The 27,913-nt window shown below is 36.1% G+C and overlaps 1 protein-coding gene, 1 long non-coding RNA gene and 1 pseudogene across 2 annotated transcripts; 1 reads left to right on the forward strand and 2 right to left on the reverse strand.

Moving 5' to 3' along the window:
- The first annotated feature begins 2,861 nt into the window (after positions 1-2,861).
- Positions 2,862-5,961, forward strand: LOC113354401 (annotated as a pseudogene).
- A 704-nt stretch (positions 5,962-6,665) lies between these two features.
- Positions 6,666-8,475, reverse strand: LOC113350271 (translationally-controlled tumor protein homolog). The gene is made up of 5 exons (XM_026594390.1): positions 8,323-8,475; positions 7,566-7,639; positions 7,349-7,477; positions 7,101-7,258; positions 6,666-6,987 (listed from the first exon to the last, which is right to left on the reverse strand). The coding sequence occupies exons 1-5, from the start codon at positions 8,348-8,350 to the stop codon at positions 6,870-6,872; spliced, it is 507 nt and encodes a 168-aa protein (XP_026450175.1). The 5' UTR covers positions 8,351-8,475; the 3' UTR covers positions 6,666-6,869.
- A 7,234-nt stretch (positions 8,476-15,709) lies between these two features.
- LOC113354402 lies at positions 15,710-17,799 on the reverse strand. Its single transcript, XR_003361859.1, has 3 exons — positions 17,706-17,799; positions 17,317-17,371; positions 15,710-16,128 (listed from the first exon to the last, which is right to left on the reverse strand). It is a non-coding gene; the product is annotated as an uncharacterized LOC113354402 (long non-coding RNA).
- Between the last annotated feature and the right edge of the window lie 10,114 nt (positions 17,800-27,913).

A 27,913-nucleotide genomic window follows, 5' to 3' on the forward strand; every position in this document is an offset into this window, starting at 1 on the left:
GGTAAAAAGGTGAATAAGAAACCACCATGCATCCTAGTAAAGTCCCTCAAAAACCACTGTTAACAGATCCCAACTCTCGTCATCATCCAATCTATAAAACAATAAAAACTACCATAAACATGAAATTACCAAAAAATAAAATAAATCATATGATTCATAAAAAACATAATGTATCATGATCACAACAAAACACAACTACACAAAAAATGATCGGAATTACTTGAAAAGTGGCACAACTGACGGTCATTGATTTCTTACCAACTCCAACATCACTCAACGCCTGAAGCAATTCAAAATAATTGATTCCAACATGTAGAAGTTTTGCATCTCCTCCACATAAACCTTACTACTAATCTAATTCCATCCATATCAATTTATAGGGTTTTAGAGAAAACTAAATTACCAATTTATAGAATTTTGTGAAAAACTAAACGGAGAAGAACATGGGATTGAGAGAGAAATCAAAGAGATTTAATAGGAATATAATCGAGTGGAAAACAAAATGAAAAATTAGAACTCAAAGTTTCGCTTTCGTTTTTGCGGCAGGGCTCTGCCAGCAAATGATAAAACAATATGTTATATTCTACAGGGGCATTTGTGTCATCAAAATGAATCATTCTGGACTGAATCGTTAATAAAAGGACTGAGTTGTACCAGATCTGGTAAATTTGGACCTCTTGGGCTTAGGCTTTACAGGGGAGGACTAGAGATTATAAAGCCCAACAACTTTGGGATTAAATGATTATTGGGAAAATTAGGGGGAGACCCAAAAAAAAAAAATCTCATTGTCAGACCCACAATTAATTTTGGATATCGTGACATCCATAAATATTTATGTGACACCCATAATTATCTGAAATTATTAAAACATGTCTGCATGACGATTTATGCATCCGCATTACGTGTTATACATACTGTTTTTTCAGGGATAACTTGTTATGCATCCTAATTTTCCAGGGGTATAATTGGCAACACAACTTGGATATAACATATCTAAAAATACGTGCCTTAGAATTTTACAAATTTTATATCGTTGGAAATATTTTAAAGAGAGCTACGCAACGAGTACAAACAACAATATCAAATTTTTGTTTTTCACGAAAAAATCGGAGGTGATCATCGTTTTAGGGAAAATTTTCAAAAACTGACTGCATATTCATTATGCAGCCTCCAAAAAAGAAGCATAACACATTATGCAGATGCATAACAAATTATGCAACCATTTTTTCGACTGCATAACAAAGTTATGCATCTATAACAAGTTATGTAGCCATTGGTTTGGTTGATTTTAGTTCGTACAGAAAAAATTGATGCATAATGCGTTATGCAACCATATTTAAATGATGCATATCAGGTTATGCATCCATTTTCTCGATGCATAAAAGATTATGCAACAATTTTCTCGACGCATAATGCATTATGCAGTCATGTTATGCATCCACTTTCATGACTGCATACCATGTTATGTAGATATTATTGTAGGTGCATAACAAGTTATGCAACCTTGTTTTTTGTTGGTTTCAATACTAAGAAAAAAGTATCTGCATAACATAGATATTATTTCCTTCATCAAACCACGCATCTCTACTCTTTTAATAGTTTGTAAGCAATCGTCCTTAAAAGTGCGTGGCAACCATTTACAGTCCCTGCAAATTTAACATCAAATTCAACAAACAAGTGCTACTCATACTACAGTTAACGAAGTATCTTTTCGCTTAACTTTTTTCTTTCACGAAGTATTTCTTTGTTCACTGTGTAAACTTTATGTTGAATCTCCTCCCTTTCACGAAATGTATGCTACGAAGTAACTTTGGTGATGTTACTGATGATGTTCGGGCGAATTCAACTTCGATTAAATTTACTTCATCAATTATCCCTGAAGTAAGATGGGTGTTCTCTGATCTTCTTTTGTCTTCGCTGGAATGGTTGGTTGACGAGATGAGTTGCTGAACTTCGTTGTATACTAGTTGTTCATTGATGATGAGACTTCGCTGAATTGAGAATTCTTCCCTTGAAGCTGCTATTGCTTCACATGATGGGTTGGAGCTGTCACTTCGCCCTGGCCTAATTGGTTTCTTCTTTTACTTTGACAGATTTTGGTAATATATTCCAAGCTTTCATCTATCGACTGCAAATATTTCTTGACGAAGTTGTCTTGTTTCTTCGCTGCAAGCAATCAATTAAGTCAGAACTTTTGATAATATCTGCCATACGAAGAGTGAAACCATCAGATTTTGTTCGTGGGAAGAAATCCCCAAATCAGTATCGAAACTTTGATATCCAATGTTTTCAAACTTTATGCAATGGGTTTGTGAAATACGATTCACTGAAATCAAATCTGCATTCAAAACTCGTTTTAAAACTTGCGTTGAAGAGGAAATCAATTCATGTGTTTTGTAAACTCTTTCCAAAACTTTGTTTAAAAATAACCATATCTAAAAATTGTATGAGTAGAATGAAGAAACAAGAGGAGGATTTATCTTTTAGGATCGGTTGTTGATGTAGCTCTATTTCGATTTCTGCTTCTAAACAGTTTCTTCATCTCCGAATCAATTTAGGAAAAGAAGAATAAAAGAAAAACGAGGAAGAATAAGCGAAGAAACAATTTTAGAAATTCTGGGTGTGGGAAAAAGTTTACCCCAGAAAATGGGTACGCGCCTGAACTTTTCTGAGTGTGGGTTTCACGGTGGAAAAGATCCAAAGAATGGGTCTCCATGTAGTTTTCACACGATTATTTCTATACAAAAAAAAATTATTAAAAAAAAAAGTCACCCCTTGCCGTAGACTGGGATGGTATTTACTGGAGTATTTAGTTAATTTCCAACTAGAGAGAGAAACCGACAGAATTGGGTAGAGTTTTTAGGTTGTCGGTAAAAATAGGCGTTTTTTGGCGGAATTTTTAATTTCACTTCTTCTGATCGGCAAAGAATTTGTAAACGTAAAGATGAAAAGAGCTGCTAGTTTTGATGCTGAGACTAGCAATCTTCTTGATAGAGACAATCAATCAGTGTCTTTCTGTAGTAAACGAACTAGATATGTTGGGTCTTCATCATCGAAGTCTTTGCATTTCTTCGTGAGAAACTCTGATGGTACTACAAAGGTAATCCATGCAAATAGTGATGATACAGTTGAATCTGTTCATGAACAGATTAGAGAAAAGACTGGAATACCTGTAGCTGTGCAAGGTTATTTGATTTATAGAGGGAAACAGCTTCAGATGGATAAAACCCTAGAATATTATTCGATACAGAAGGATTCGCAGCTTCAATAGGTTGTAAGAATCAGGACTGCTGAATATTTGAACACGTGGGAAGTTGTTAATAAGTTAATCTTAACAGCGGGCAGGCTTTGCAGACATGAACGTCCTGGTGCAAATAAGAATGTTGTTAATGATGTTAGAGTGTTCATCGATATGTCTTCGACAGATGCCAGTAGTTTTCGTCATAATCAGATGTTTGTATCTGCAGGTGCAGCAGCAGGTCTGGTCATGCTGTTTGTTTCCCCAATTGCAGGTAACAAGGAGTGTGCTGAAAAGGCAATCCAACTCTTTTTAAACCCTCAGCATATTTATTATGGTCCTATCATTTTAGAGTTCTGTAAATTGCTTTGCGGTAAAACATCTAAACCGAATCGGCTTTATATTTCTTGTGTAATCACGCTAAGGAAAATGTTGAAAACCATTAGGAAGAATAGATACTTTGATTATGCTAAAAAAAGTAGTTGTGATTCAGAGGTTGTGTCAGTTTGTATCTGAGCTGGGACGTAAGGTGATGAAGGGTTTGGAATCTTGTATTAATTCTCCACAAATTGCTGTAGTGTCATTATTCGGTGATGTTAGTGCCTTTATTGCTTTCTTGATTCTTTTGTCTAAAGCAATTGAGGACGGGTTAGGCAGGATGGGCATTTGTTTGACTGATTCACATCTATGTGATATTGTGGAGCTTGGATCGCTTCATGTTATCTTCTTAGATATGCTTGGAAAAATTGATGTATGCTTGAAGAACATAGAGATTTCGATCAGCAAAAGTAGAGGGACAATTGATAGTCATCGGAGTGGGTGGGGTCAATATCTTTATATATTGAAGGCACTGAATACTTTATCTAAAATTTATAAAGGTGCTGAAAAAAATGTTATATCCGTGATGCGGTCAAGGCACATTGCTCTAAACGCTCTCATTAAGAATTCAAGGAGAAGTGATGGTCATCGTTGGATTCTTGAGCATAAGGATTTCACATCTTTTGAATCTAGGAGGCATTTGACGATGATGTTGTTGCCTGAGCTGAAAGATGCATATGAATATGATTATGAACATTTGTTTGAAATGCTTATTGACAGGGAACAGTTATTGGCCGAATCATTTAAGTATATTATGAAGCTGATGCTGAAGATTTGGTTGGTGGTAGACTTTTCATGAAGTTTAAAAATGAGAGAGCGACTGGTCCTGGCGTTTTGCGAGAGTGGTTTTGCTTGGTCTGTCAAGCAGTATGCAATCCACACAATGCCCTATTTCTAGCTTGCCCAGACAACTTCAGAAGGTTCTTTCCTAATCCAGCATCCGATGTCAACTCACTGCACCTTAAATATTTTCACTTTTTTGGACGGGTAACTGCATTAGCGTTGGTGTACAAAGTGCAAGTAGGGATCTTATTTGATCGCACATTTTTCTTGCAATTGGCTGGAGAGACTGTTTCTTTGGAAGATGTGCGAGATGCTGATCCCTTATTTTATTCGAGCTGCAAGAAAATTCTAGAAATGGATACTGATATTTTAGATTCAGATGCTTTGGGTCTAACATTTGTCAGAGAAATCGAAAATTCAGGATCTAGGAGAACTGTGGAGCTCCTTCCAGGAGGAAATAGCATTGCGTTGAATAGCAAGAACCGAGAAGCTTATGTGAATCTCCTAATACAACATCGTTTTGTGACCTCAGTCTCAGATCAAGTAAAAGAATTCGGGGAAGGTTTTTCTGAAATTCTTTGTGATCCATCCCTGCTTGCATTCTTCTTTCGGAGTTTAGAGCATGAAGATCTCGATCTTATGCTGCATGGAAGTGATAGAGCTATATGTGTGGAGGACTGGAAGGCGCACACCGACTATAATGGCTTCAAGAAAACTGATAGCCAAATCGTTTGGTTCTGGAAGGTACATTCTTCTATCCCAATATTAATCAGTTCTACTATATTTGAGGTTGCGACTAGTGTATGTGGTTAAGTGTATGTTGGAAACGTTTTTCGGTGGAATATAACAAGATATAGAGAGATTTTTCTTCTGTCGATAGGATAAGCATATAGAATGAAGAAACCTAAACAAATTCTTTTCACCAAGCTCTGGAAATTTTACCTATCTATTTCCTAGTGTAATTAGAGTGTCTAAAACAATATATATAAACCTGTTGCAGGTTGTAGAAGGTATGTCAGTTGAGCAACAAAGGGTACTTCTCTTCTTCTGGACGTCAGTGAAGTACTTACCGGTGGAAGGTTTTAGCGGGCTTCAATCTCGATTATGTATATACAAATCACACAAATCCCATGAAAGATTGCCTTCAGCGCACACATGCTTCTACCAGTTATGTCTTCCGCACTATAAATCTAAATCCAAAATGCAGGAATCTCTTCAAATCATCACCCAGGAACACTTGAGCTGCAGCTTTGGTGTACGGTGAGACACAAAAACAGAGTTAATTGGTGGGTCGTGGTTCCTTTTGGTTCTTTTCTTTCTTTTGGTGGGATATCTTTTTTGATCAATCACTTTTGGGGGGATATAAAGTTAGGTTATTGGGATACAGAAATGTTAGGATGGTAACTTCTTTTTGAATTTCTACATGCATGAAATCTTAACCTAAACCTTTTTTTCTGACCATAGAATAGATTAGATGACTAGGTGCCTAACGCGTTCCCTGTCCTTAACCAGATTGCCATACCATAGAATCTCTAATGTTTTTCTGTGTGGAGTGAACTTGGTTTCTGCCTCAATGCCCTTGAATTTTCCTTACAAACAGGAGGGTCTGTTTAAACTTGGATTATTAGAGATATAGTACATACATTTATAGCGTGTTTGGATGCACACTCAGAAGTTGCTTTTCAGAACTCAGTTTGGCAATAATATTTCAGAACGACTTCTAGAAGCATCAAAATCAGCTTTTTCAGAAAGCAGAAGTAGAAGCAGATTCATATCCAAACGCGCTGCACTAAATTGCAGCACAAACAAATCTGGAACCTGGAATCTAAATGTGTCGACAACAATAACTTTCAGGGCTTGGTAATCAACACCCTCATCAGCAAATCAGCACCTTATGCAGAAGAAATTAGTCACGTCCAGAGATGTTTAGAACAATCAACTACAGAGATAAAAGAAAAAACAGAGAGACTTGTACCCCTCAAATATTTCCTTTCTGTATTTCCTGTACATGATTTGTTTCATTCCTAACTCCATAACACTCTACCAGGTACCCGAGAGAAGCTCCTCATCTCATATTTGAGACAAGAAAAGCTAGTGGCAAGTCCAAACATAGTTGTGGTACACCTAATGCAACTAACTCTCAACTTCTTCGCTTGTTTTTCCGTACCTAAATAAAATTTCCTCAAGGGACGCCTAAGATTTTTAGGTATTTGTAAATGGAACTCATCATAGAAAACCCTAACATTAGGTTGTGGGGAAGAACAGATGAGAGATAATCAGCCATGAAACTGAAACTTAGATTATGAATTTTTTTTCTCCTTGAAACCGTTACATAATAGTAAATTTAAACATGATCCGAACATACTCTCAAATTCACTACAGAGTTCTCAGGCTAGAAATCAAAAATAGAAAACACAGGAAAAAGTTGAGAAAAAGAAAAAGGACACAATATAAATAGACCATTCAGGGCCTAACACTTGATTTCCTTCAGAGAGTGGGCAAAGTAGAGGAAGGTGGGATCAGCAGCACCTTCCTTGTAGTATGCAAACACCATTGTAGCATCATCGTGCATGCTCTCCCCGACAAAACTGCCAAAAAAAAGATACATAACATATTAATAATGAAAACAAAGAAATAACTTCGCACAAACAAGTCACAGACTTTGCTACTGCAAGCTGAATGAGTAAGTAAATAGCCTTACAATTGCAAGTCCTTGAGCTTTGGAAGAAGGTACTTGGTTGCTGCCTCAATGCCCTTGTTGAATTTTGCTTTCTCCTCTTCACTCAGCTTGGGTGTAAGAGTCTTGATGAAGCGCTTGATGTATGTAACGAATTGTTTCTTGTCAAAAGGTGGTTGTTCCTACAGATAGAGATTCTTAACAGATTAGTTCAACAAAGCAAAATATTACAAATACCTTCGATCTTGCAAAGAAGGAGTAGCAGCACAAACCTGGAGTCTAAAAGTGTCGACAATATCAACACATTTCACAGCTGTGTCATCAACACCCTCATCAGCATCAGCACCTTCAGCAGAAGGATTAGCACCAATGTTCACATCAACAGCTCCTTGAACAACCCACTGTATATCATAAAAACAATCAAACGTTACTCCCTAACATATTGAGTTAGAAATTTGGAACACCACAACGTGCCAAAAAACTACTAACCTTCCCCTCAACTTGCCATAACATTCCATCTACAATTTCCTCGTAAGGAAAAGAATCCGAGAGAAGCTCATCACCTGGCATGTTCCAGCAAAAGTTAGCAGGGGCATATTTTAGAAACCAATAGCAGGGGCATATTTTAGAAACCAAAAATTAGAGGGAACATTGAATTGAATTAAGCTTGACAGTAAGAAGGTCGCTTGCCCCATCTAATCTCATCATAATAAGTAAATCTAGAAAAAGAAAATATTGACCAAACTGTAATTCTGACTGTAATTCTGAGTTTTGCTTTGATTCTCACACAGAAGATACGTGAATTTCACCACAAAAAAAATAAAAATAAAAATAAAAACCCCCTATTCAAATTGAGATATTACAAACAGATCTGATCTAAACAACAGTAATTTCTCTCAGATCTAAGAACTTTTAATTGCATCTCTAATTACTTAGATACCTATCACAAGCAATTAGCTCCAAAACAAGAATCATCATATTATAGATGTCAAAAGATTCAAAATAACCCCCAATCAACCAAACAAACATGCAGAGAGAAGACTCAAAATCATAATGAAACGCTATAATTCAATCAAATAAGAAGAAACCCATGTATTATAAAAACCCAATAACAAAAATCCATCTCACAGGAAACCCTAATTAAGCTTCTTAATCTATTTGAAAGAGAAAGCCACAAACATGATAAAAGATCAATGGCTATAAACAAAAAACTGATGAAGAAAAACCATTAGATAGGGAAATATACCTGTAAGAAGATCCTGGTAGACAAGCATGTTTGGTAAATTCTCCCGGATTGCTCGTAGAAAATCGAGAAGAAGAGGAAAGAGTTTTGCAGAAAAAAGCCGTATATCTGTGGGTGCGGGGAGAGGAGAGGGTTTGTTATTGTTTTCAGTTCAGAATATATAACGAGGGTTTTGGGTTTAATTTACCTAATTACCCTTCTACTTTTAGGGGTTTCCGTAAAAAGTTTTAAGCGGTGGTGAATGTTTAGAAATCGAATCAAACTCTTTCTCGGGGTGTTGTTATGTGGTGTTCTTAATATTTCTAGAAACGTGTAGAAACAAAACTGCTGTTTTTTCTGTAGGAGTCCAAAACAGGAAGAGACTCGCAAATTTGGAATGTCGTTGGACTCCAAGGATGCGTGCATCTCTAAATTACATCAGATAACCAAGAGAATAAACGGTCAGGCTTGCACGGAAACGAAATAGTTTTTAGCTAATTAATGGCGACTCTGGTCTAGAGTGAACGAGAAATTTGTACCAGAGGCCAGATAGCCCAGAGAGATAGGCAAGTCATCGAACAACAATGCATCATTGTTGTCGAGTGGGGAATAATAACGAGGAAAAGAAGGAGGAATATTATTGACCAATCTAGATCCAAATTTGATACTTTTTCTTCTTCTTTTTGTTGAGAAAGAATAGGTACTTTGCTTTTCACCCCTCAACTTCAAACCTCTTCCAGACATCCATTTGCTCCAAAGACCCTTTTGGACTAACTGTCTTTTCTTCGAAGTAAAATCGAATCCCACAATCCACCCCCTGTACAGTATATACGAGGGCACGGGTTTTGGGTTGCTTCCGTGATGGTTGTATAGTTTTTTTGCAACATACCATGATATGCACTTAAAAGTTGAAGAAGTTAATTTCGGGGTACAAATGAACATGAGATTAACACCATAATCTTTTCTAAAATGTTCGCCTTAATTAAGATGTCATTGATTATTAGGTGTTACGAGTCAAACCAAAAAACTTAAAAATGGATAGTCCTAGACTGTTCGAACTCGCAAGTTCCTGTGGTCAATGTTAGATAAACAAAATTATATCTTGATTTATAGTATATTAAAGTCAAGTATCGGACTAGGTATAGAGTTTGGAAGTTGAGTATTAGAAATCACCGAATAACTCTCGACGATTGAAGATCGACGAAGACATTTTGAGAACTTCATCAACAAAGAGGCATGTGAAGACTGAACCATTCTATTTACTCACATGCGTCAACATTCTATTTTAATAAGACTACGTTGTATGACTTCTAGTAGATTTAATATTGCAGAGAAGAAATTCCAAATCAAGCTTGTCTTGTTAAACATTTCGAAATATGAGTTAAGTAACGGATATTCTTTGGTCCTTAGCAGTCTTAGTTCGAAACAATTTATTGTACAAAAACTATTTTTTCGTTACATGGATCATTTGAAAATTACCAAAGCATTGGTATTTTGTATCTATTACAAATGAGAATGTTTCAATATCAAAAGAGAGTGTATTAGAACCATTTAAATCTGCACTCAGGGTAGGTTGGCGAACCATCTCGCAAACCATGGATATATGGATTTCAGAATATAGGTAGGTTCATTAACCCAGTTAGTGAACCATAAAGCTCTGAATAGGGACAGTTCATGAATTATGGTGATCTGGATTTGTCAAATAACAAATAGTTCATGAACCATAGACATCTGAGTTTAACTGAACAGTTTGGGAATAACTGAACAGTGCACAAACCGTGTCGCTCTAAATTCACGAACCGGCTAACAGTTCACCAACCGTTTCACAAACCGTCCCAATACGTATTAGCAAATGCTTAGAGACCATTTTCATATATATGTTTAGCATTGCTGTGGCTCACATAAGCACCTCTAAGACATCCTTGATCATTATTAAAACACATTGTGTATGTGCATCATGACTCAAGTCTTAAGTGTTTAAATGAACACAATATTGCTTACAAGTTCGAAAGGCATATTTGGCAAGAACCGTCATTGTACACTGTTCTGGAATCCGGACTATAATGTGTATTCTTCTAGATGATTTCTAGACAAGTTTCTCACATGCTTACTTGAAACTCTAACTAGAGTTTTATCTAAACAAGAAAGTGTTTACTTGATTCTCAAGTTATCTTAGTTTGAATTCTAAGCAACCCTCGGTCTTGAAAATCTATAAATAGAGAGACTTATTCTAATGAAAAATTCAATCCCTGGCACTTTTATGTCTTAGTTAATTGACAGAGTCGTCCTTCATTAACCTAGGTTTCCTATGAGAAACATAATTAGGTCTACGACTGAAAGACTTCACTTAGGTACTCGTGAAGCCAGGTCTGACTATCTTTACCTTGATGGTTCATGTATCCTGATCTTATTATTATGATATCGAGGTTTTAGTAATCTCTTTCAGGAACGAGATACATGTAAATCGAAACGTCTTTTTATTTTAGACTTTCTGACTCCTCAAGATAGATACCTAATGAAAACCATTCATGATTGTTCTTGAGAGGTGGTTAAGAATCCAAGCTTCTCATCTAACTAAGTGTAGTTATTCCGGATTTGTGAGGTTGCTAGATTTGTCTATTGCAAACATATTTCCAAGCCTTGATCTATTCGATCTAAAGGAAATCAAATAGGCTTGTATGTTAGATACATATTGGTAGAAAAAGTATTCACTTAGGATGAAGTAATTCTTAAGTTGTAAAGGATGTCAGCTAAGAGAATCAATTGCTTAGAGCCTTGCATGGTTCAAGAGACATAAGACTCACGAGTACAGTTGAATTGCTAGGAGGGTGAATTCAGTTTCAACTACATTTCCAATCAGAATCCGATAGTAGGCTAGTGTCTGTAGCGTCTTAATAAAATTCGGTGTTCAAACCTGGACGAGGTCCTGTGGTTTTTTGCAGTTGCGGTTTTCTCGTTAATAAAACTTCCGGTGTCTTGTGTGTTTTCCTTTCCCCTATTATATTTTTTATCTTTATAATAGGAATATCACAAGTAGTATGTATTCAATTTTAGTAGATAAGTCCATATTAATTGTGATCGATTACGAGACTCGATCTTGTAGAATTCGTATCTTGAAAGATAGATAACAAGTTTCATATTTTGCGGAATTCTAATTTAATTAATTGGATACGGTTAGATTGATCTTCGATACTGATATTTAGGATCGTCCAAGTACTCTTCTTAACAATAAGGTTCATGGACTCTTGAGTTTAGACTGTCTGATTGAGAATAGATATCAATATAAACTCTACATACATATTGTCAAAGATCATTAAGTTGATCTACTTGCAATTGTATTAGGTATTTTCCATACAGGTTGCCGAATGAAAAAGTTGGTAGCGTACCTGGTACCCTCTCATTTTTATAAATAACATATACAAATTCATAATTTGAATAAAAATGATTTGTACATTACATTCTTCCAGATTACAAAAATTTGTACAACCATCATTTGGGCATTAACGAGTTTAAAAGAGGCTCCAAACCATGTTAGTAGTTCAAGATAAACGTTTTGTATCATTACCCTTTAATAACATCTTGACTCTTCTTTCATTTGTGCATCTCGACATATAATTGGCCATATCCACAAAAATAGATTTTTTATTTTCTAAACCGCTCTTTTATTACGTGCAATAACATCATGTAAACACTTTGGTATATAAGTAATGCAGTGACCCATCCCTTCTCAACAACGGGAAATGTTTAAACTTTTTTTTTGCTCGATAGCAAGAATTTTATTAGAACTGAAATAAAGATTCACAATACAAAATTGCCCATATGGTCCTTAGACTGAAAAAATAAAAACACCCCTAAATGGGCCTCGGGCTAAAAGAAAATAAGAAGCAAAAGCCTTTATTATGTAGGCTAACAAATGAGACACTTAGCAGAATCTATAATATCTTAAGAAAGGAATTTCAATTTTCTTGAGGAAAGGTGGTTTTCCTGTAAACACTACACAATCCCCTTTATTCATTCTGGCACTTTTTTTGGCCAACGAATCTGTTGAGAAGTTTACTTCTCTAAAGCTATGTATAAACTCCCAAATTATTATACTACAAATTCTCTTCCATCTTGTGATAGCAATCCAAGGAAGTTTCCCATTTCTAAAAGCTGTTATGGCTGCACTTGAATCAGTTCTGAAACAAACATCTAAAAAAGTTATTAGTCACTTCCGATTCACCTGCAAATAGTACAACCATTATTTCAGCTAAGAAGTTTGTTGCAATCCCCAAACTACCAGTGGCAACAACTTTAACATCACCAGTCCAATCTCTTCATATGAAACCAAATCCATAATCTTCAGGGTTCCCTCTTGCAACACCATCATAACACATTAGCAATTGATTCCTCCTAGGAAGAAGAAATAAGCATTCTTTGACCCGAAGGTATCTGACTTTCCTACATCTTAGCTTAATTTTTTTTATAATATGGAGATCATAAGAAGAGTTCCACATGCATGCAAACATTCTAATATCACTGTCAGCTGTGAGCTTTAAAATTCTTTTTTTGATCATCTCTAAGTTAAATTCTTCATCTTCATAAACCGCTCTGTTTTTAGAGAACCAAATTTCTTTCAATGTAATGAAAGCAGCATTTCTCCAAATCTCCTTTACTGCAGGGCTTTTTGGTTTTGCCGCCGATAAAATATCTTCAAAGGCAGTTGGATTTATAAATTGGAAAACACCCCAAGCCATTTCCAAATTATTTCACTATAATCACAATACCACAAAATATGTTATAGTGTTTCCTCTGATTGTTTGCAGAAAGGGCATCTGGATGCAATATGAAACTTCCTTCTTTTCATTGTATCATCAGATGGCACCACTCTCCTAACTATTTTCCATACATTACTAGAAACACTAGGGTGCACACTATTATGCCATACTTGTTTGGTCCACTGTAATTTAGGATATTTCATTCTAATTACTTCACAAGCAGAAGCCACAGAAAAATTACCTGTAGATGAATCACACCAAATTCTTCTATCACTTGTGCTGTCAGCAACATGCAATTCATTTGCACCAAAAAATTGTGAAAACTCAGGAGGCACAATCCATTCACCATTGATTAAAAGTTCAGCTACCTTCATATTGGGATTAGACTGCATAAGAGAATTTCCTGGGAATATGTCACAAAGAGGTCTGTCTTTTATCAATGTATCTTGCCAAACTAAAATTTGTTGGCCATCACCTACTAGCCATCTTGTATTGCTTTCAACTTCATTTATAACCATTTTTATACCAGGCCATATGGAGGATTTCTTGTAGTAAGTTATCCACTCTCCTCTACTGTTCTTAAATTTTGCTTGAAAGAATTTTGCCCATTCCTCTTCACCATTGAGAATCTTCCAGTAGAGCTTCATTAAAAGAGCTTTATTGATAACTTCAAGTTTTTTAATGCCCAAACCACCTTATGATAATGGAGAGCAAGTTTTATCCCATTTCAATATAACTGCTTTTCTCACATTAGGATCTCCAGACCATAGAAAGTTCCTTATTATTCCCTCACATTCTTTTAGCACTCTTGCAGGCCATTTATAAACAGACATATTGTAAATTGGTATGTTGCTTAAGACAAATTTCACAAGAATCAATCTTTCTTGGAATGATAATAATTGACCCTTCCAACCTGCTAGTTTATCTTGAAGATATTCTACACATTCCCAAACATGAGAAGATTTAATGCTCCCAGGAATTAGAGTTACTCCCAAATACTTGTCTTGGGAAGGAAGCTAGAGGAATGTTGCATTCTTCAGCTAGATGCAATTTTCTGCTTTCACTTGTCCCCCCAATAAAACACTTGGTCTTTGTTAAACTGATATTTTGACCAGATGATCTTTGATACTCGTTCAGTTTTTGCACCAGTCTTCTTACATTTCTTTTATCACCATTGCAAAAGCTGAATACATCATCAGCAAAAAAAAATGTGTGTTGGCTGCACTCCATTTATGTTGACCATTGGAATAAGAGTCTTGGTTAAGACCATTGAGTTCAATTGTCTGTTGAGTACATCCTCTGCTATGACAAATAGTAATGGTGATAATGGGTCACCCCGCCTGAGTCCTCTACTCACACCAAAATAACCAGCAGGCCCCCATTAATCAAAAAAGAAATTTTAGTAGACTTGAGTAAAATATGAATCCATTTAACAAAGTTAACTGAGAATCCAAAAGCCTTCATGGCTTGAAATAAGAACTCCCAGCTGAGAGAGTCATATGCTTGTGTTATCTCTAGCTTTAGCCCAAAATTACCTCCTCTTCTTTTAATATGCATGAAATTTTTGAACTTTCTTGCATAGATTTTTGTTCATGAATATATGAAAAGATACGACGGACAATCTACCAAAGATAATAAATTTGAATCCAACCAACCTTAGACCATCTTTTGTAAGGCATTTACATTAAAATTTTCTGAAATAACTAAAAAATGGTTTAACATCAGAATTTGTGAAACGGGTCTCTTTAAGATTTAGTTCGTGGGCAACAACTCCCGTGACTATGTCCTTTACCACAAATAATTAATATAAAATGGTTCAAAAAAAGAGTATGAAGAAACTGACTACTAATGTAGTATATGTAGTTACCGAAATAGATGATATTAATGAAACTAAACTTTATTCGTTGGGATCCACAAAGTAATGCACTAGAATATGTTAACAAATTAACAATTGAGCATTAACCCTCCGAACATCCATGCGTCTACATGTCTATTATATAGTCATGCTTTCAGGCGTTGTCAGTGCCTTTGACAACCTTAATTTCTTTATTGTGCACCCAACAATCTCACTTTGACAGACAGTCCCTGCCACTTGTTGGTTGTCATTGCATAAGTCATACGTTTTGGATATTGGTTACATGTCATTCGCACTTACTGCAGTTTATACAATTTTTAAATTATAATCAAAGCCCTGAAAATTATTAAGGAATGACAACTAAATTAGTTTCAACTTTCAAGCTACACAACATATCAAATAAGAAACCTTCTTGTTATATAAATTTAGCCTTAAGGAATAAGGATACCCTGCATACGACAATACTGAGAAGACAACATCTTATTATGAGATAAGAAACAGTAGAAAAGAACTAGTCTTTGTGAACTCGAACAATAAGACGCCAAAAAGAATTACACTTGCAATAAAATCAACTCTGGAGCAGAAAATGTTATGCAAAAGAATTCGAAAGACCAAGTCACGGCTTTATGGATCAAAAGGAGGTTATTATTTTCCTACTATTCGGTTACGACCAACTTAAGTTAATAATAAAGTCAGAGGAAAACTCTTTTCTCCCTGATGAGAATGGAACCTCGTAATAAAGTTAGTCCTAATAATCATAACATAGTCTGTCTATACAAATTTAGAGAGGCCTATATAATCAGACTAAACGGTAAATAGTATCTCAACCCCAGTAGTTTGAATGTATGTGTAAACCTTGAAGTTGTATTATAATTTCTTGAGATACTGCCTGGAGCCTTCAAATACCATAAATCATGGATATTAGTATATATAACCATTTTGGGTCTTCAATCATATTCAAACATCCAAGATCCTTATTACATTGTCACATGATTTAAAACCTCATTAGCTGAAGGTTTGAAAATTTCTAAGTAAGAAGGAACGTGCATGCCAAAAAAGTACATTGCTGTCAAAGGTAAACAATGAAAAACAATTAACTATAAAAATGTTAGGGAACAAATCACCTAAGTTTTTTGTCGCATCATTTTGTACCATTGGGCGATATGTCTAGCACCCTGCGGTAAAGCACCCATCACCATTACTCATAATGGTTACAACCTGGATAATCGAAAAGAAACATCCCACAATTAGTTGAGTACCGTAAATTATACAATAGTATGGGGAGCATGCATCTGACACTTAATTGAGTACCACAAATTATACAATAGTAAGGGGAGCATGCATCTCATCACACTTAGTTGATATCCATAATTAGTTAAAAAATAGTCCATGATTTTGGATAGGGTCGCGTGGCATCTCACATCTATAAACTGCAAAAGCTAATACAACATCCATCCTACGACAAAAGCTTTGTCTCGAAAAATGCATCTCACATCTATAAACTGCAAAAGTTAATACACCGTCCATCCTACGACAAAAGTTTTGTCTCAAAAAACTAATGCGTGTCTCTAAAAGAATATACACTAATTGAGAATTTATTTTCTTGATCCATTAGAAATACAAGTGTACATTGAATAACTTTAAGCAAAATTATACCCTGATTTTCTCAAAAGAAAGAAAAAATAAGGTAAACTAAATCGCAATCAATTCAAATGAAGTATTGTATTAACAAAATCAAATTACACAAACTAAAAAATATATAGATAAATAACATTTTAATCATACGTATAAGTAGTTTCCCGTTAACAATAAATTGTCATTCTTGGGGAAGATGAGTAATACACAAATTATTGTTAGAATCAACTATAAAGCGAGACAACCTTTATTTTCAATGCGAAATTGTAGAAAACAAAAACTTGAGGTGATTTTTCACCAAATTCTTTAACATATTTTTCACCACAAAAATAATACCCATTAATGTAACAACCTTGGATGCTTTTAGCTAGAGACTTGACCATAGACATGAGGACAATCACATTGTTATGAGAACAAAGTTATTCATTAAATAAGTAACAGCTAGCCAGCTACAAAACTATCAAGTATGGGTAGCTGTTGGTAGAGGCAGTAGCATTTTCAAGAGATACGAGATAAGATATACTAAATCAATATCGGGTAGCATTTCAAAAGTTTATAGAGAACAATATTGACAAACTTAGATGCTAATGAAATTAAGCATTTAGTGGCTGACTTAATAGATTGAACAATGTGTAGACCACTTGTAATCCAAATTGTGTTATAACATGGAGAACTTAGAATGTGTAATATGCATCAACATTTTTTAATGAACATTTCTATATATATTACAAGCATGTATCACAACTCTAAGACTTATATAAGGAAACTCACCTCCAGTTTTGAGCTTTAACACATTCGGAAGGAAGCTTATTATTAGGTCAACAACCTATTTTCCACAAAAAAACAATACTTAATCTTTTTTATAGCCACTATGATAAATGTATATGGGCATTATATTGGAAATATTATGGTACTGTATAAGTAAAGTCTTCAATTTTTTATGCTTCATAGTCAGCCAAAATAAAACCAAATGCACCCTAAGTTCATGATAGTAAGATGACGTATATGAGAACATATCTAACTACCGCAGTTAACATTATTGTAAACATAAGCTAAAGTTACCTCCTTAGCATAAACAATAAATAAGTTGCTTATAGGGTAAACTACTTCTTTAATATTCTTAGATTCAAGTGTAACTGAAGTTCAAACCAGTGAGGTACCATATATTTTAAGTTGGTGTCCACGTGATACTGTAGCGCCCCCAAAGCTAGCAGCTGACTAATCCAAGAGGTTAACTAAATACAGAGGCATTAAGAATCCAAATCATATACTTAAGCATTCAATAAGAAATTTCTACAGAACTTAACCAAAAAACTAGTCCGCATCTGAAATATATATATATATATATATATATATATATATATATATATATATATATAAAACTTCTCTCAAATGATACATATGCAATAGTCATGGTTTGCAAATAGAATATACAACATAATAAACATAGCAAAAGTAATCTAATAAACGCCTCAAAGCTTTCGCTGCGCAACTCTAATCTATCTCTGAAACTGAAAGTGAGAATGGGTGAGCCATCATCCCTGAATAACATTTAACTTTCAAGTAATCATGTCAATATTTGGAAAACAATAATGTTTTCCCAACCATTAAAAAGTGACCAAGTCACTGAAATGATCAAACATGTATATGGACAAACTCCTTCTTCCAACAATGTATAATATTCGTGCTAACCACACTCATTAGCTATTGATATCACCAAGACCATGATGACCCACTCTAAGCAATAAAAGCTGAATTCATGTAGGTATAAATGTGAAGGAGCGTATCCTATATACCACATGTGGATATTCTCATTTCCCATAACAATTCATATTGACAACAAAACATTACAGGTCCTCTCCAAATCTTGGAAAGATTCAAAGAATCAACAAAACAATCGAAATGCAAACTAAGTAAAGCATGGAATATACAATCAGACAATGCATGAGTTTATTAAACATAAACTCTTGTAAAAGAAACAATAATGGTTACAAAAGAGTTAAATGTATTCCCACCTCTTTTGATGACAAGCCACGCCTACCTCGAGATCCACGATCCACTGGTTCATCCTTTGAATCGATCATTGTTAATACAGACTAACTGTTAATCACACAAGAAGTCTAAGAAACTAGCCAAAATGGCTCACACAAGAATCATACAAGTCTATCTAATGGTTATAAGCCCATTTATGGTTCTACACATCTTCGTTATCCATCTCTTGCATATTTAAAGGTTTATTAACTCAATTAAGTTATTTCTCTGGTCCAAAACTAAGTCTTATGAATATCTACAAATTCGTAGAAGAAGCCAAAGGCTAGTTTAAACTAAAAGAGTCCATAACATCAAACTAAGAATATATAACACTAAGCCCAAGTCCACTAGACTCGGCCCATTACACAAGTGTTGACCCAACTGGGTCAACTAACGGTCAATGATGGTCAAATGGTTCAACTAACAGTTAAGTCCATAGTCAAGTCAAGGTCCTGGTCAAATGGTCAAAGAAACCAACTCAGTCAAGGCTTACTGAGTCAGTACTGGGTCAAACCTATTCAGTAGGACAATTGGTCGACTCAGTCAGATTGACTAAGTCAACTAAACAAAGTGAGTCAGATAAACTGACTAGGATGACTAATAGGTTTAATGCTAAAGAACTAAAGTTTATACAATTACTAAACATCTCATTCATTCAAATAGAATTCTATAATTCAATACAACTGTATTTAAGCCTACTTGCAATTGCAGCTTTAAGCCTTCACTAGAGAGGTTCAACCCAACACATTCATCTAACCTTCATTCTTATAACTCAGCCACATAACATTTCATTCAACTTGTTCATCCATAATCTCGTGGCTTCATTACTACACTGCTCTTCCCTGCCACTGACTGTTCCATTCAATAAGAACAACTTTGCACTCACTCTTACAATCCATACCCTGTTCATCTCAACACATTCGTCTACATCTTATTCTCATTAACATATCAACTTGTATCTCCATTACGAACCCCTACGTCACTGTTTCAGTCTTCACCTTCTTTATCAGTAAACTCCATCTCTAAATTACTAACCTCTGTAATCACTAACTCAAAGTCACGTCTTCTCATTGAAAGTTCACCAATACACTGAAACCCCAATAACAATAGCCAAACATAATCTATTTCTATTTAACTCAACTCAGATACAATTCTGCATCCCAGCTTCATAACACACCCTTTATACCCATTTCCATACTTAGTTCAGTTCACTACAACTCCATGCAATTAACATCAGTACCAACACCTCTCAACATCAGTTCACTATATACATCTAAACCTTAATTGCAACTCACACATCAATCAAAGTCTTACATACTCATCACCACCAATAAAACATTTACCAACCATAGCATCTCAGACTCAAACCACTTCTGTCATAACTCCACCAGATCCAACAACAAGATTACTATAGCAACTTTAAGGACTTCATGACTTGTAACCATCCACCTGTTAAGACAGAGCTAAACCACACACCCCATCAACAAAAATGCATCTCATTCATCAAGATTGCACAACATACCTCAAACTAACTTCTTTGCTACAACTTAAACAACATTCATCTAAAGGACTTCACCCATTCCCCGCATTATTCTAACTCAGGCCATAATAATAACCAATCATCATTTCCATCTCAATAACTCCATTACTACCTGAAACTCTCATAATCACAACCACCAACATCACAACATCACCAACCATCTATAATCACAGTTCAATTCCAATTCTAATCAACTGCATCTAACCTAGCATTCATTAAACAGATTCTGGATTCAACCCATAACACAATCTTCTTAACAATAATAATTATCCAACCTCAATTACGAACTACTTTACTTGGAAATTAAAAGAACTATTACCTTAATCAAAATCTCAAATTGAGGTAGATGATTCACCCTTTGTGTAATCTCCAACCTTGATTTCATGATAACCCTGAAGCGTCAATTTCATATTCTTCAGCTAACTTACAAACCCATGAACCTTAAATCCTTGTTACCAAAAACCCGAATTCAAATTCCAATCTTCGCTTCTCTCAATCAAACCCAATACTTCCATTCAAATCTTCAAATCAATCAAAACCCCATCTCTAATCAATCTCTTAGAACCTTAATTTCATCTTCTAATCCTTTTTTGAGTTTACCTTATGAAACCCTAATATTAATTTCTCAATTCATCTCCAACAACTTCAGAACTTTAATTAAATCTCAACCCAATCGTTTTTCATCTAACAACAATCCAAATCATCTCTAAATTCTACAAAAACCCTAACCGGAAATCCTAACTTCGATTTACAGTAGCAATTCTATCATCATCTCGTGTTCAATCAACCGCAACATCATCACAAACGATCAGCTCTTGACATTTTCCCCTAATTTTCGTTCTCAAAATCATTCAGTCTTCTCGCAAATTGACGAGCATGAAGAATAGAGGAAAGAGAGGAATAAAAGAAGAATGAAGAAGAAAGAAGAAGAACAGAGAAGAAGATGATAAAGAAGAAAAAATAAGAGAAACTGATTTCTCTTCGACATGTATCTGGTGATAAGGCCAGCGACTAATGATAAAGGCACCTTCCCAAATGATAAGGGCATCCAGGCGGTTTAAAGGAAAATGATTTACTTTTCCTTCATACAAAAACTGATAATATCTTCTTCATCCGATATCTGATTGACACGTTCGAATAGTCCATTCCGCGTAACTTTTCGAGATCTAATCAATGGTACTATTTATGTATCTAGATCGTTGTTAGATTAACTTCTATTAATTAACATTCATGTTAAAATAATCGAGTTATTATCGGCTAATACGTCTCTTGACTGGTCTAATAGCGTTGACAAGCTTGCGGGTCTTTACAGATACCTAGTTATAGAATAGAGTATACAATAGATGAGAACTATTAGGAGAGTTATATTTATGGGCTCGAGACTCTTGGATTGAGACCCATCTTCACAGTCTCAGTTTGAGACCCAAGACCACAGTCTCAGTTCACAGTTATCACCACTGTTATGGACAGTCCAATGATTCCACTGTGATGGACAGTCCAATGATTCAACTGTTATGGACAGTCCATTGTAAGGTCGAACTCTAGGGTTGTATATCTTGTATAAGAGGCAGATTGAATGAATGAATGGGAGACGAAACTATTTTGATATATGTGTTTTACAAAATCTAACATGGCATCACGAGCCAGAGTTGATTAACACGAATAAACCCTGGAACAGTAACCATGGCGGATGATACAGAATCATCTAAAAGAGGAAAAGAGGTAGAAAACAACATGCAAAAGAAGAAACCAGAATATCATCTGGGATCAAGTGATGGACCAGGGATTATCATCACACCTATTGTATTAAAGGGAGAAAACTATGATGAATGGGCTAGAGCAGTGAGAAGATCATTGATAGCCAAACGAAAATTTGGTTTTGTTGATGGAACCATCAAAGAACCAACAGAACCTGAGGAGTTAGAGGAGTGGATTGCAGTGCATTCGATGCTGGTCTCTTGGATCAGCAATACATTGGAGACAAATATTAGATCAACGTTGGGGGATTATGATGATGCGAGAATGTTATGGATGCACTTGAATAGGAGATTTTGTGTTGTAAGTGGAACTCGAATCTGCCAGTTGAAAGCTGCCTTAAGTGAATGCAAACAGAAGAAAACTGAGGAGGTTGCAGTGTACTATGGGAGATTGAACAGATATATGGGATGAGATGGTGACGTACATGAAGATACCAAAGTGTAGCTGTGGCCAGTGCACGTGTAACATTGCACAACAGTTAGTACGTTGAGAGAAGAAGATTTCTTACACTTTTTTTGATTGGTTTGGATACCATGTATAGCTCCTGCGTGAACAATTACTGGCAAGAGAACCACTGCCATCTATAGATGTGTCTATCAAGCTGTGGTTAATTCGGAACGTCTAAAATTGGGGGAAGGAGTTGTGTCGTCTCAGACACAGGAAAATATTATGGCGTTCAAGGTTCAGTCAGATCAGCGTCCATCCAATATATGTATGATCCTAACAAATTTTGCAAGCATTGTAGCCGAGAAGGGCACTCACAGGAAGGGTGTTTTCAGCTGATTGGATACCCGGAATGGTGGGGTGACAGACAAAGAGGTGGAAGAGGATATGGTCGAGGAGGCCGAACTGGTGGTAGAGCTGGTGGTAGAGGACGTGCTGGTGCCGGTTTTGTGAACACAGAGGAGGTAGAGGACAAGACAATATACGTGCGCATAATTTGAACATCTCGGGAGCAACAGCATCATCTCATCCTGCCACTGGATCTTCAGGAGATGCATCAGGACTGACAGGCGTGACTGCAAGTCAAGTTCAGCAGGTTCTTGAATATTTAAATTCAAGAAAAATCAGTTCCCAACTCCAAGGTAAGACAAATCAAACATCCTGGATTATAGACACAGGAGCTACAAATCATGTCACGTGTAAAAGAGATGATATGATAAATGTAAAGATATTAGAGCATGTTCAGTGGGACTGCCGGACGGAAAATATGCTCACTCTGAGAAAATAGGAACAGTTATTCTTCCTGGTGGTTTGAGATTGGACAATGTGCTTTATGTGCCACAGATAACTTGTAACTTGATTTCGGTTACACAACTCATTGATGAGGTAGTATGTAATGTTCAATGTACTAACACTTTATGTCTTATACAGGACCGGTTGACGAGGAAGGTGATTGGAGTGGGTGAGCGACGAGGTGGACTATATATGTTCTGTGGTGTGCCTCCAGTTAAAGTGCTTACGGTGAGTGAAGATACGTATGAGCTGTGGCATCAGCGATTGGGACATCCATCAGAGAAAGTGTTACAACAGTTACCAGGTCTGGGTAGATTATTGAAGAAAAATAATGATGCGTGTGATATTTGTCCACGTGCAAAACATCGTAGAAGTAGTTTTGCTAGTAGTTTGAGCAAATCCAGTTGTAGTTTTGATTTGGTTCATATAGATTTATGGGGTCCTTATAAGACGTGCTCGTCTTCTGGAGCACAATATTTTTTGACAATAGTAGATGATTTTTCAAGAGGTGTGTGGATTTATTTAATTCAAAGCAAAACTGAGGTTGCAACAATATTTCTTAACTTTATTGCGCTTGTGAAACGTCAATTTGGTAAAGAAATCAAAATTGTCAGAAGTGATAATGGAACCGAATTTAATGCATTGCGTGGCTACTTTAAGACTAATGGAATAGTTTTTGAGACATCCTGTGTAGGAACACCTCAACAAAATGGAAGAGTTGAGAGAAAACATCAGCACATAATGAATGTGGCAAGAGCTTTGAGGTTTCAAGCAAATTTACCGATCAGATTTTGGGGAGAATGTGCTTTGACAGCAGCGTATTTGATTAATCGTACGCCTACACCGGTTCTAAATAACAAAACTCCATATGAAGTTCTATTTGGGAAACCGGCACCATATAGTCAGTTGAAAGTATTTGGTTGCTTGTGTTATGCACATGATCAAAGTAGTAAAGGGGATAAGTTTGCAAGTCGAGGAAGAAGATGCGTCTTTCTGGGTTATCCTTTTGGGAAGAAGGCATGGCAATTATATGACTTAGACAAGAGACAATTTTTAGTTTCAAGGGATGTAGAGTTTCATGAACATCAGTTTCCTTACATATCTAGGGTACCTGATCAGCCAACTGAGACAGTTCAGGCTAATAATGACGTGTGTTGGAGTGATGATGAAGAAATAGTGCAGCAAGAGAACCCAGAAGATATTACTGAGAACCCAATATACATTACTGAGAACCCAGAAGACAATACTGCGAACCCAGAATATATTACTGGGAACCAGGAAGGTATTACTGCGAACCCAGAAAACATTACTGAGAACCCGGAAGACATTACTGAGAACCCTGAAGAATACTGAGAACCCAGAATATATTACTGAGAACCCTATGGTCTCGAAGGAAGTGACGGACGCTAGTATGGGTAAAGGAAGGAGACAGAAGATTCCGTCTAGTAGGCTCAAAGGTTTTGTAACGCACACTGTACGACAAAATAGTCCATCTCATGCTCACTCTCCACAATCGTCATCCTCAGGTACGCCGTATCCTTTGACATATTATGTTAGTTGTGATAAATTCTCTACAGTTCATAAAAAGTTTCTTGCAGCAATTACTGCTGGGTCTGCGCCTAAAAATTTCAAAGAAGCCATGAAGTATCCAGGATGGCGTAAGGCAATGGCAGAAGAAATACGAGCTTTGGAAGAACAAGGAACATGGGAATTAGAAGAATTACCGCCGGGAAAGCTCTTGGTAGTAAATGGATTTACACAGAGAAGTATGAGAATGGACAGTTGGTGCGGCTCAAAGCTAGACTGGTGATCTTTGGGAATCATCAAGTAGAAGGGTTGGATTACAATGAGACATTTGCACCAGTGGCGAAAATGACGACAGTGCGGACTTTCCTAGCTGTGGCAGCAATTCAGAATTGGGAAGTACATCAGATGGATGTACATAATGCATTTCTTCATGGAGACTTGGAAGAAGAAGTGTATATGAAAATACCACCTGGATTTTCTCAAGGTAAGTCTAATATGGTGTGTAGGATGAAAAAATCTTTATATGGTTTAAAGCAGGCTCCTCGGTGTTGGTTTGCAAAATTGTCTGCAGCTTTGAAGAATTATGGGTTTCGGCAATCATATTCTGATTATTCTCTTTTTATCATGACTAAGGGAAAAACCCAACTTAATGTTTTGGTCTATGTGGATGATTTGATTGTTGCGGGTAATGATTTGGTTGCGCTTGATCAATTCAAACGTTACTTGGGACAATGCTTCAAGATGAAAGATTTGGGAAAATTGAAGTATTTTCTGGGTTTGGAGGTGGCACGGAGTGCACAAGGTTTTTATATGTGTCAACGCAAATATGCGTTGGATATCATCATGGAAGCAGGTTTATTAGGTGCAAAACCTGCAGAATTTCCAATGGAAACTAATCACCGTCTTTCTTTGGACAAAGGAGATTTGTTCACGGATGTGGAAAAATATCGAAGATTGATTGGGCGTTTAATCTATTTGTCCGTGACTCGGCCAGACCTAGCATATTCTGTTCATATTTTGTCTCAATTCATGCAACTGCCGAGAATAGCACATTGGGAAGCGGCTCTTCGTGTGGTTCGATATTTGAAGAAGAATCCTGGGCAAGGAATTCTGTTGCGCTCTGATAGTGGTCTTAATTTGAAAGGATGGTGTGACTCTGATTGGGCTGGTTGTCCCTTAACTAGACGCTCGTTGACGGGTTGGTTTGTTCTTCTTGGGTATTCTCCAATATCCTGGAAAACTAAGAAGCAACATACTGTTTCTCGTTCGTCAGCTGAAGCGGAATATAGATCTATGGCAGCGGCGACGTGTGAATTAAAATGGTTGAAAAAATTACTGGGTGATTTGGGAGTTCATCATCCACATGGAATGCGTCTTCTCTGTGATAGTCAATCGGCTTTGTATATTGCTCAGAATCCAGTTTTTCATGAACGAACAAAGCATATTGAAGTTGATTGTCATCTGGTTAGAGATGCTATCGTGCAGAAGCTTATTACGCCTTCTTACACTCCTACAACAGTGCAATTGGCGGACATTTTTACTAAATCTTTAGGGAAAGCTCAGTTTCAGTTTCTTATGTCCAAGATGGGCATGTGTGACCTCCATGCTCCGTCTTGAGGGAGGGTATTAGGAGAGTTATATTTATGGGCTCGAGACTCTTGGATTGAGACCCATCTTCACAGTCTCAGTTTGAGACCCAAGACCACAGTCTCAGTTCACAGTTATCACCACTGTTATGGACAGTCCAATGATTCCACTGTGATGGACAGTCCAATGATTCAACTGTTATGGACAGTCCATTGTAAGGTCGAACTCTAGGGTTGTATATCTTGTATAAGAGGCAGATTGAATGAATGAATGGGAGACGAAACTATTTTGATATATGTGTTTTACAAAATCTAACAAGAACAAAAAAACATACATAAGATAAGCATTTCTTCGTAACATGGAAAAGAAGGCTACATGTTGAAGCAAACATATCTGAAAGATAAACAATGAACATAAAAGATAAACAATTTAGTACGTGCATAACAAAATAGGCCCGTACATATACGATTTGGGGAAGGGGCTACTCACTCTCCCAGTTGCGAGACACCGCGACATTGAACTTGTGGTCAGCATATCACCCCCTCAGAGGAAAAAGACCTCAAAGGCTATAACTGTTGTGTGTACTGTGTACATGTCATTATGTGATGACCCACCATTTTTACCGCCCAAGAAGAATCGAGGCAAATCCGTACAAATTCTCCACCTTACCGATCAAAGATAACCGGTCATTACTTAGTTTTTAAGATTTTGAATGTTTTAACATATGGACACATGTCTTTTTCGTCCCACCGACTCAATTGTTCTCTGACTATAAATAGCCACTTTATTTCACTTTGAAGTGTAACAAACATTTGTGAAACAAAAAGCAGCAATAAGAGTCTCTTTGCTTATTATAAAGTCATTTATTTAGAGTTAGTAATCCGTAACACGACCACCTGTATATATACAAGAGTCTCTGACTATATACATATCGTTCATTATCATGCACCGAAATAAGAATATAAACCAGTTAGTAATTAAGTAAGCTAATTAATACACAAAAAGTTATCAATACGAGTTTGCTCTCGGTCAACAGCTGATTCACTTGATGTCTAAATATATATGGAACTATTTGGTAACTACGAATCTGTCTGCTCAAATCTACAAGGAAGAAAATAGATAGTTGATTGCATAAATAAGATAGATAAACCTTCCTCTTCTCTCTACTTAATTTATTTTCTTCATTGTTTATTTATGTATATAGACTTGTATAATTTTGTATCTTCATTGTTTATTTATGTATATAGACTTGTATAATTTTGTGAGTGTAAGATATTATTTGATCATGGATAATGGGTTGGTTGCTCCACCCATTCCTGTTTTTATCACGAGTTAGTCGATAAACGACCAAACCAATGCTAATTTATTTCTTTCTTAAAATATCATACAAGAGTGGATATTTGTGGGGGTTTTGATTAATCAGACGGGTGTTAACTAATTATATTTTGGTCAAATTAACCAGTGACATAAATTATGATTTGAAAAAGCGGGGGTCTAACAACTGCACCCAATATGTTGTTCGATAATCTGTATGGACTAACTTCAATATAATTTCAAGAAAATCAACTAGGCAGTTGATGGGGTGCCAAACTCGCAAAAGATATATTCCTTACTTTCTTACACTAACAAGTAGCACAATGATACGCAGGTTCGTTCCCAAGGGAGAGTTGAGTCAAAGTTGTCTTTTCA

Source organism: Papaver somniferum, chromosome 2, assembly GCF_003573695.1.
Source record: "Papaver somniferum cultivar HN1 chromosome 2, ASM357369v1, whole genome shotgun sequence".
Taxonomy (NCBI): Eukaryota; Viridiplantae; Streptophyta; class Magnoliopsida; order Ranunculales; family Papaveraceae; genus Papaver; species Papaver somniferum.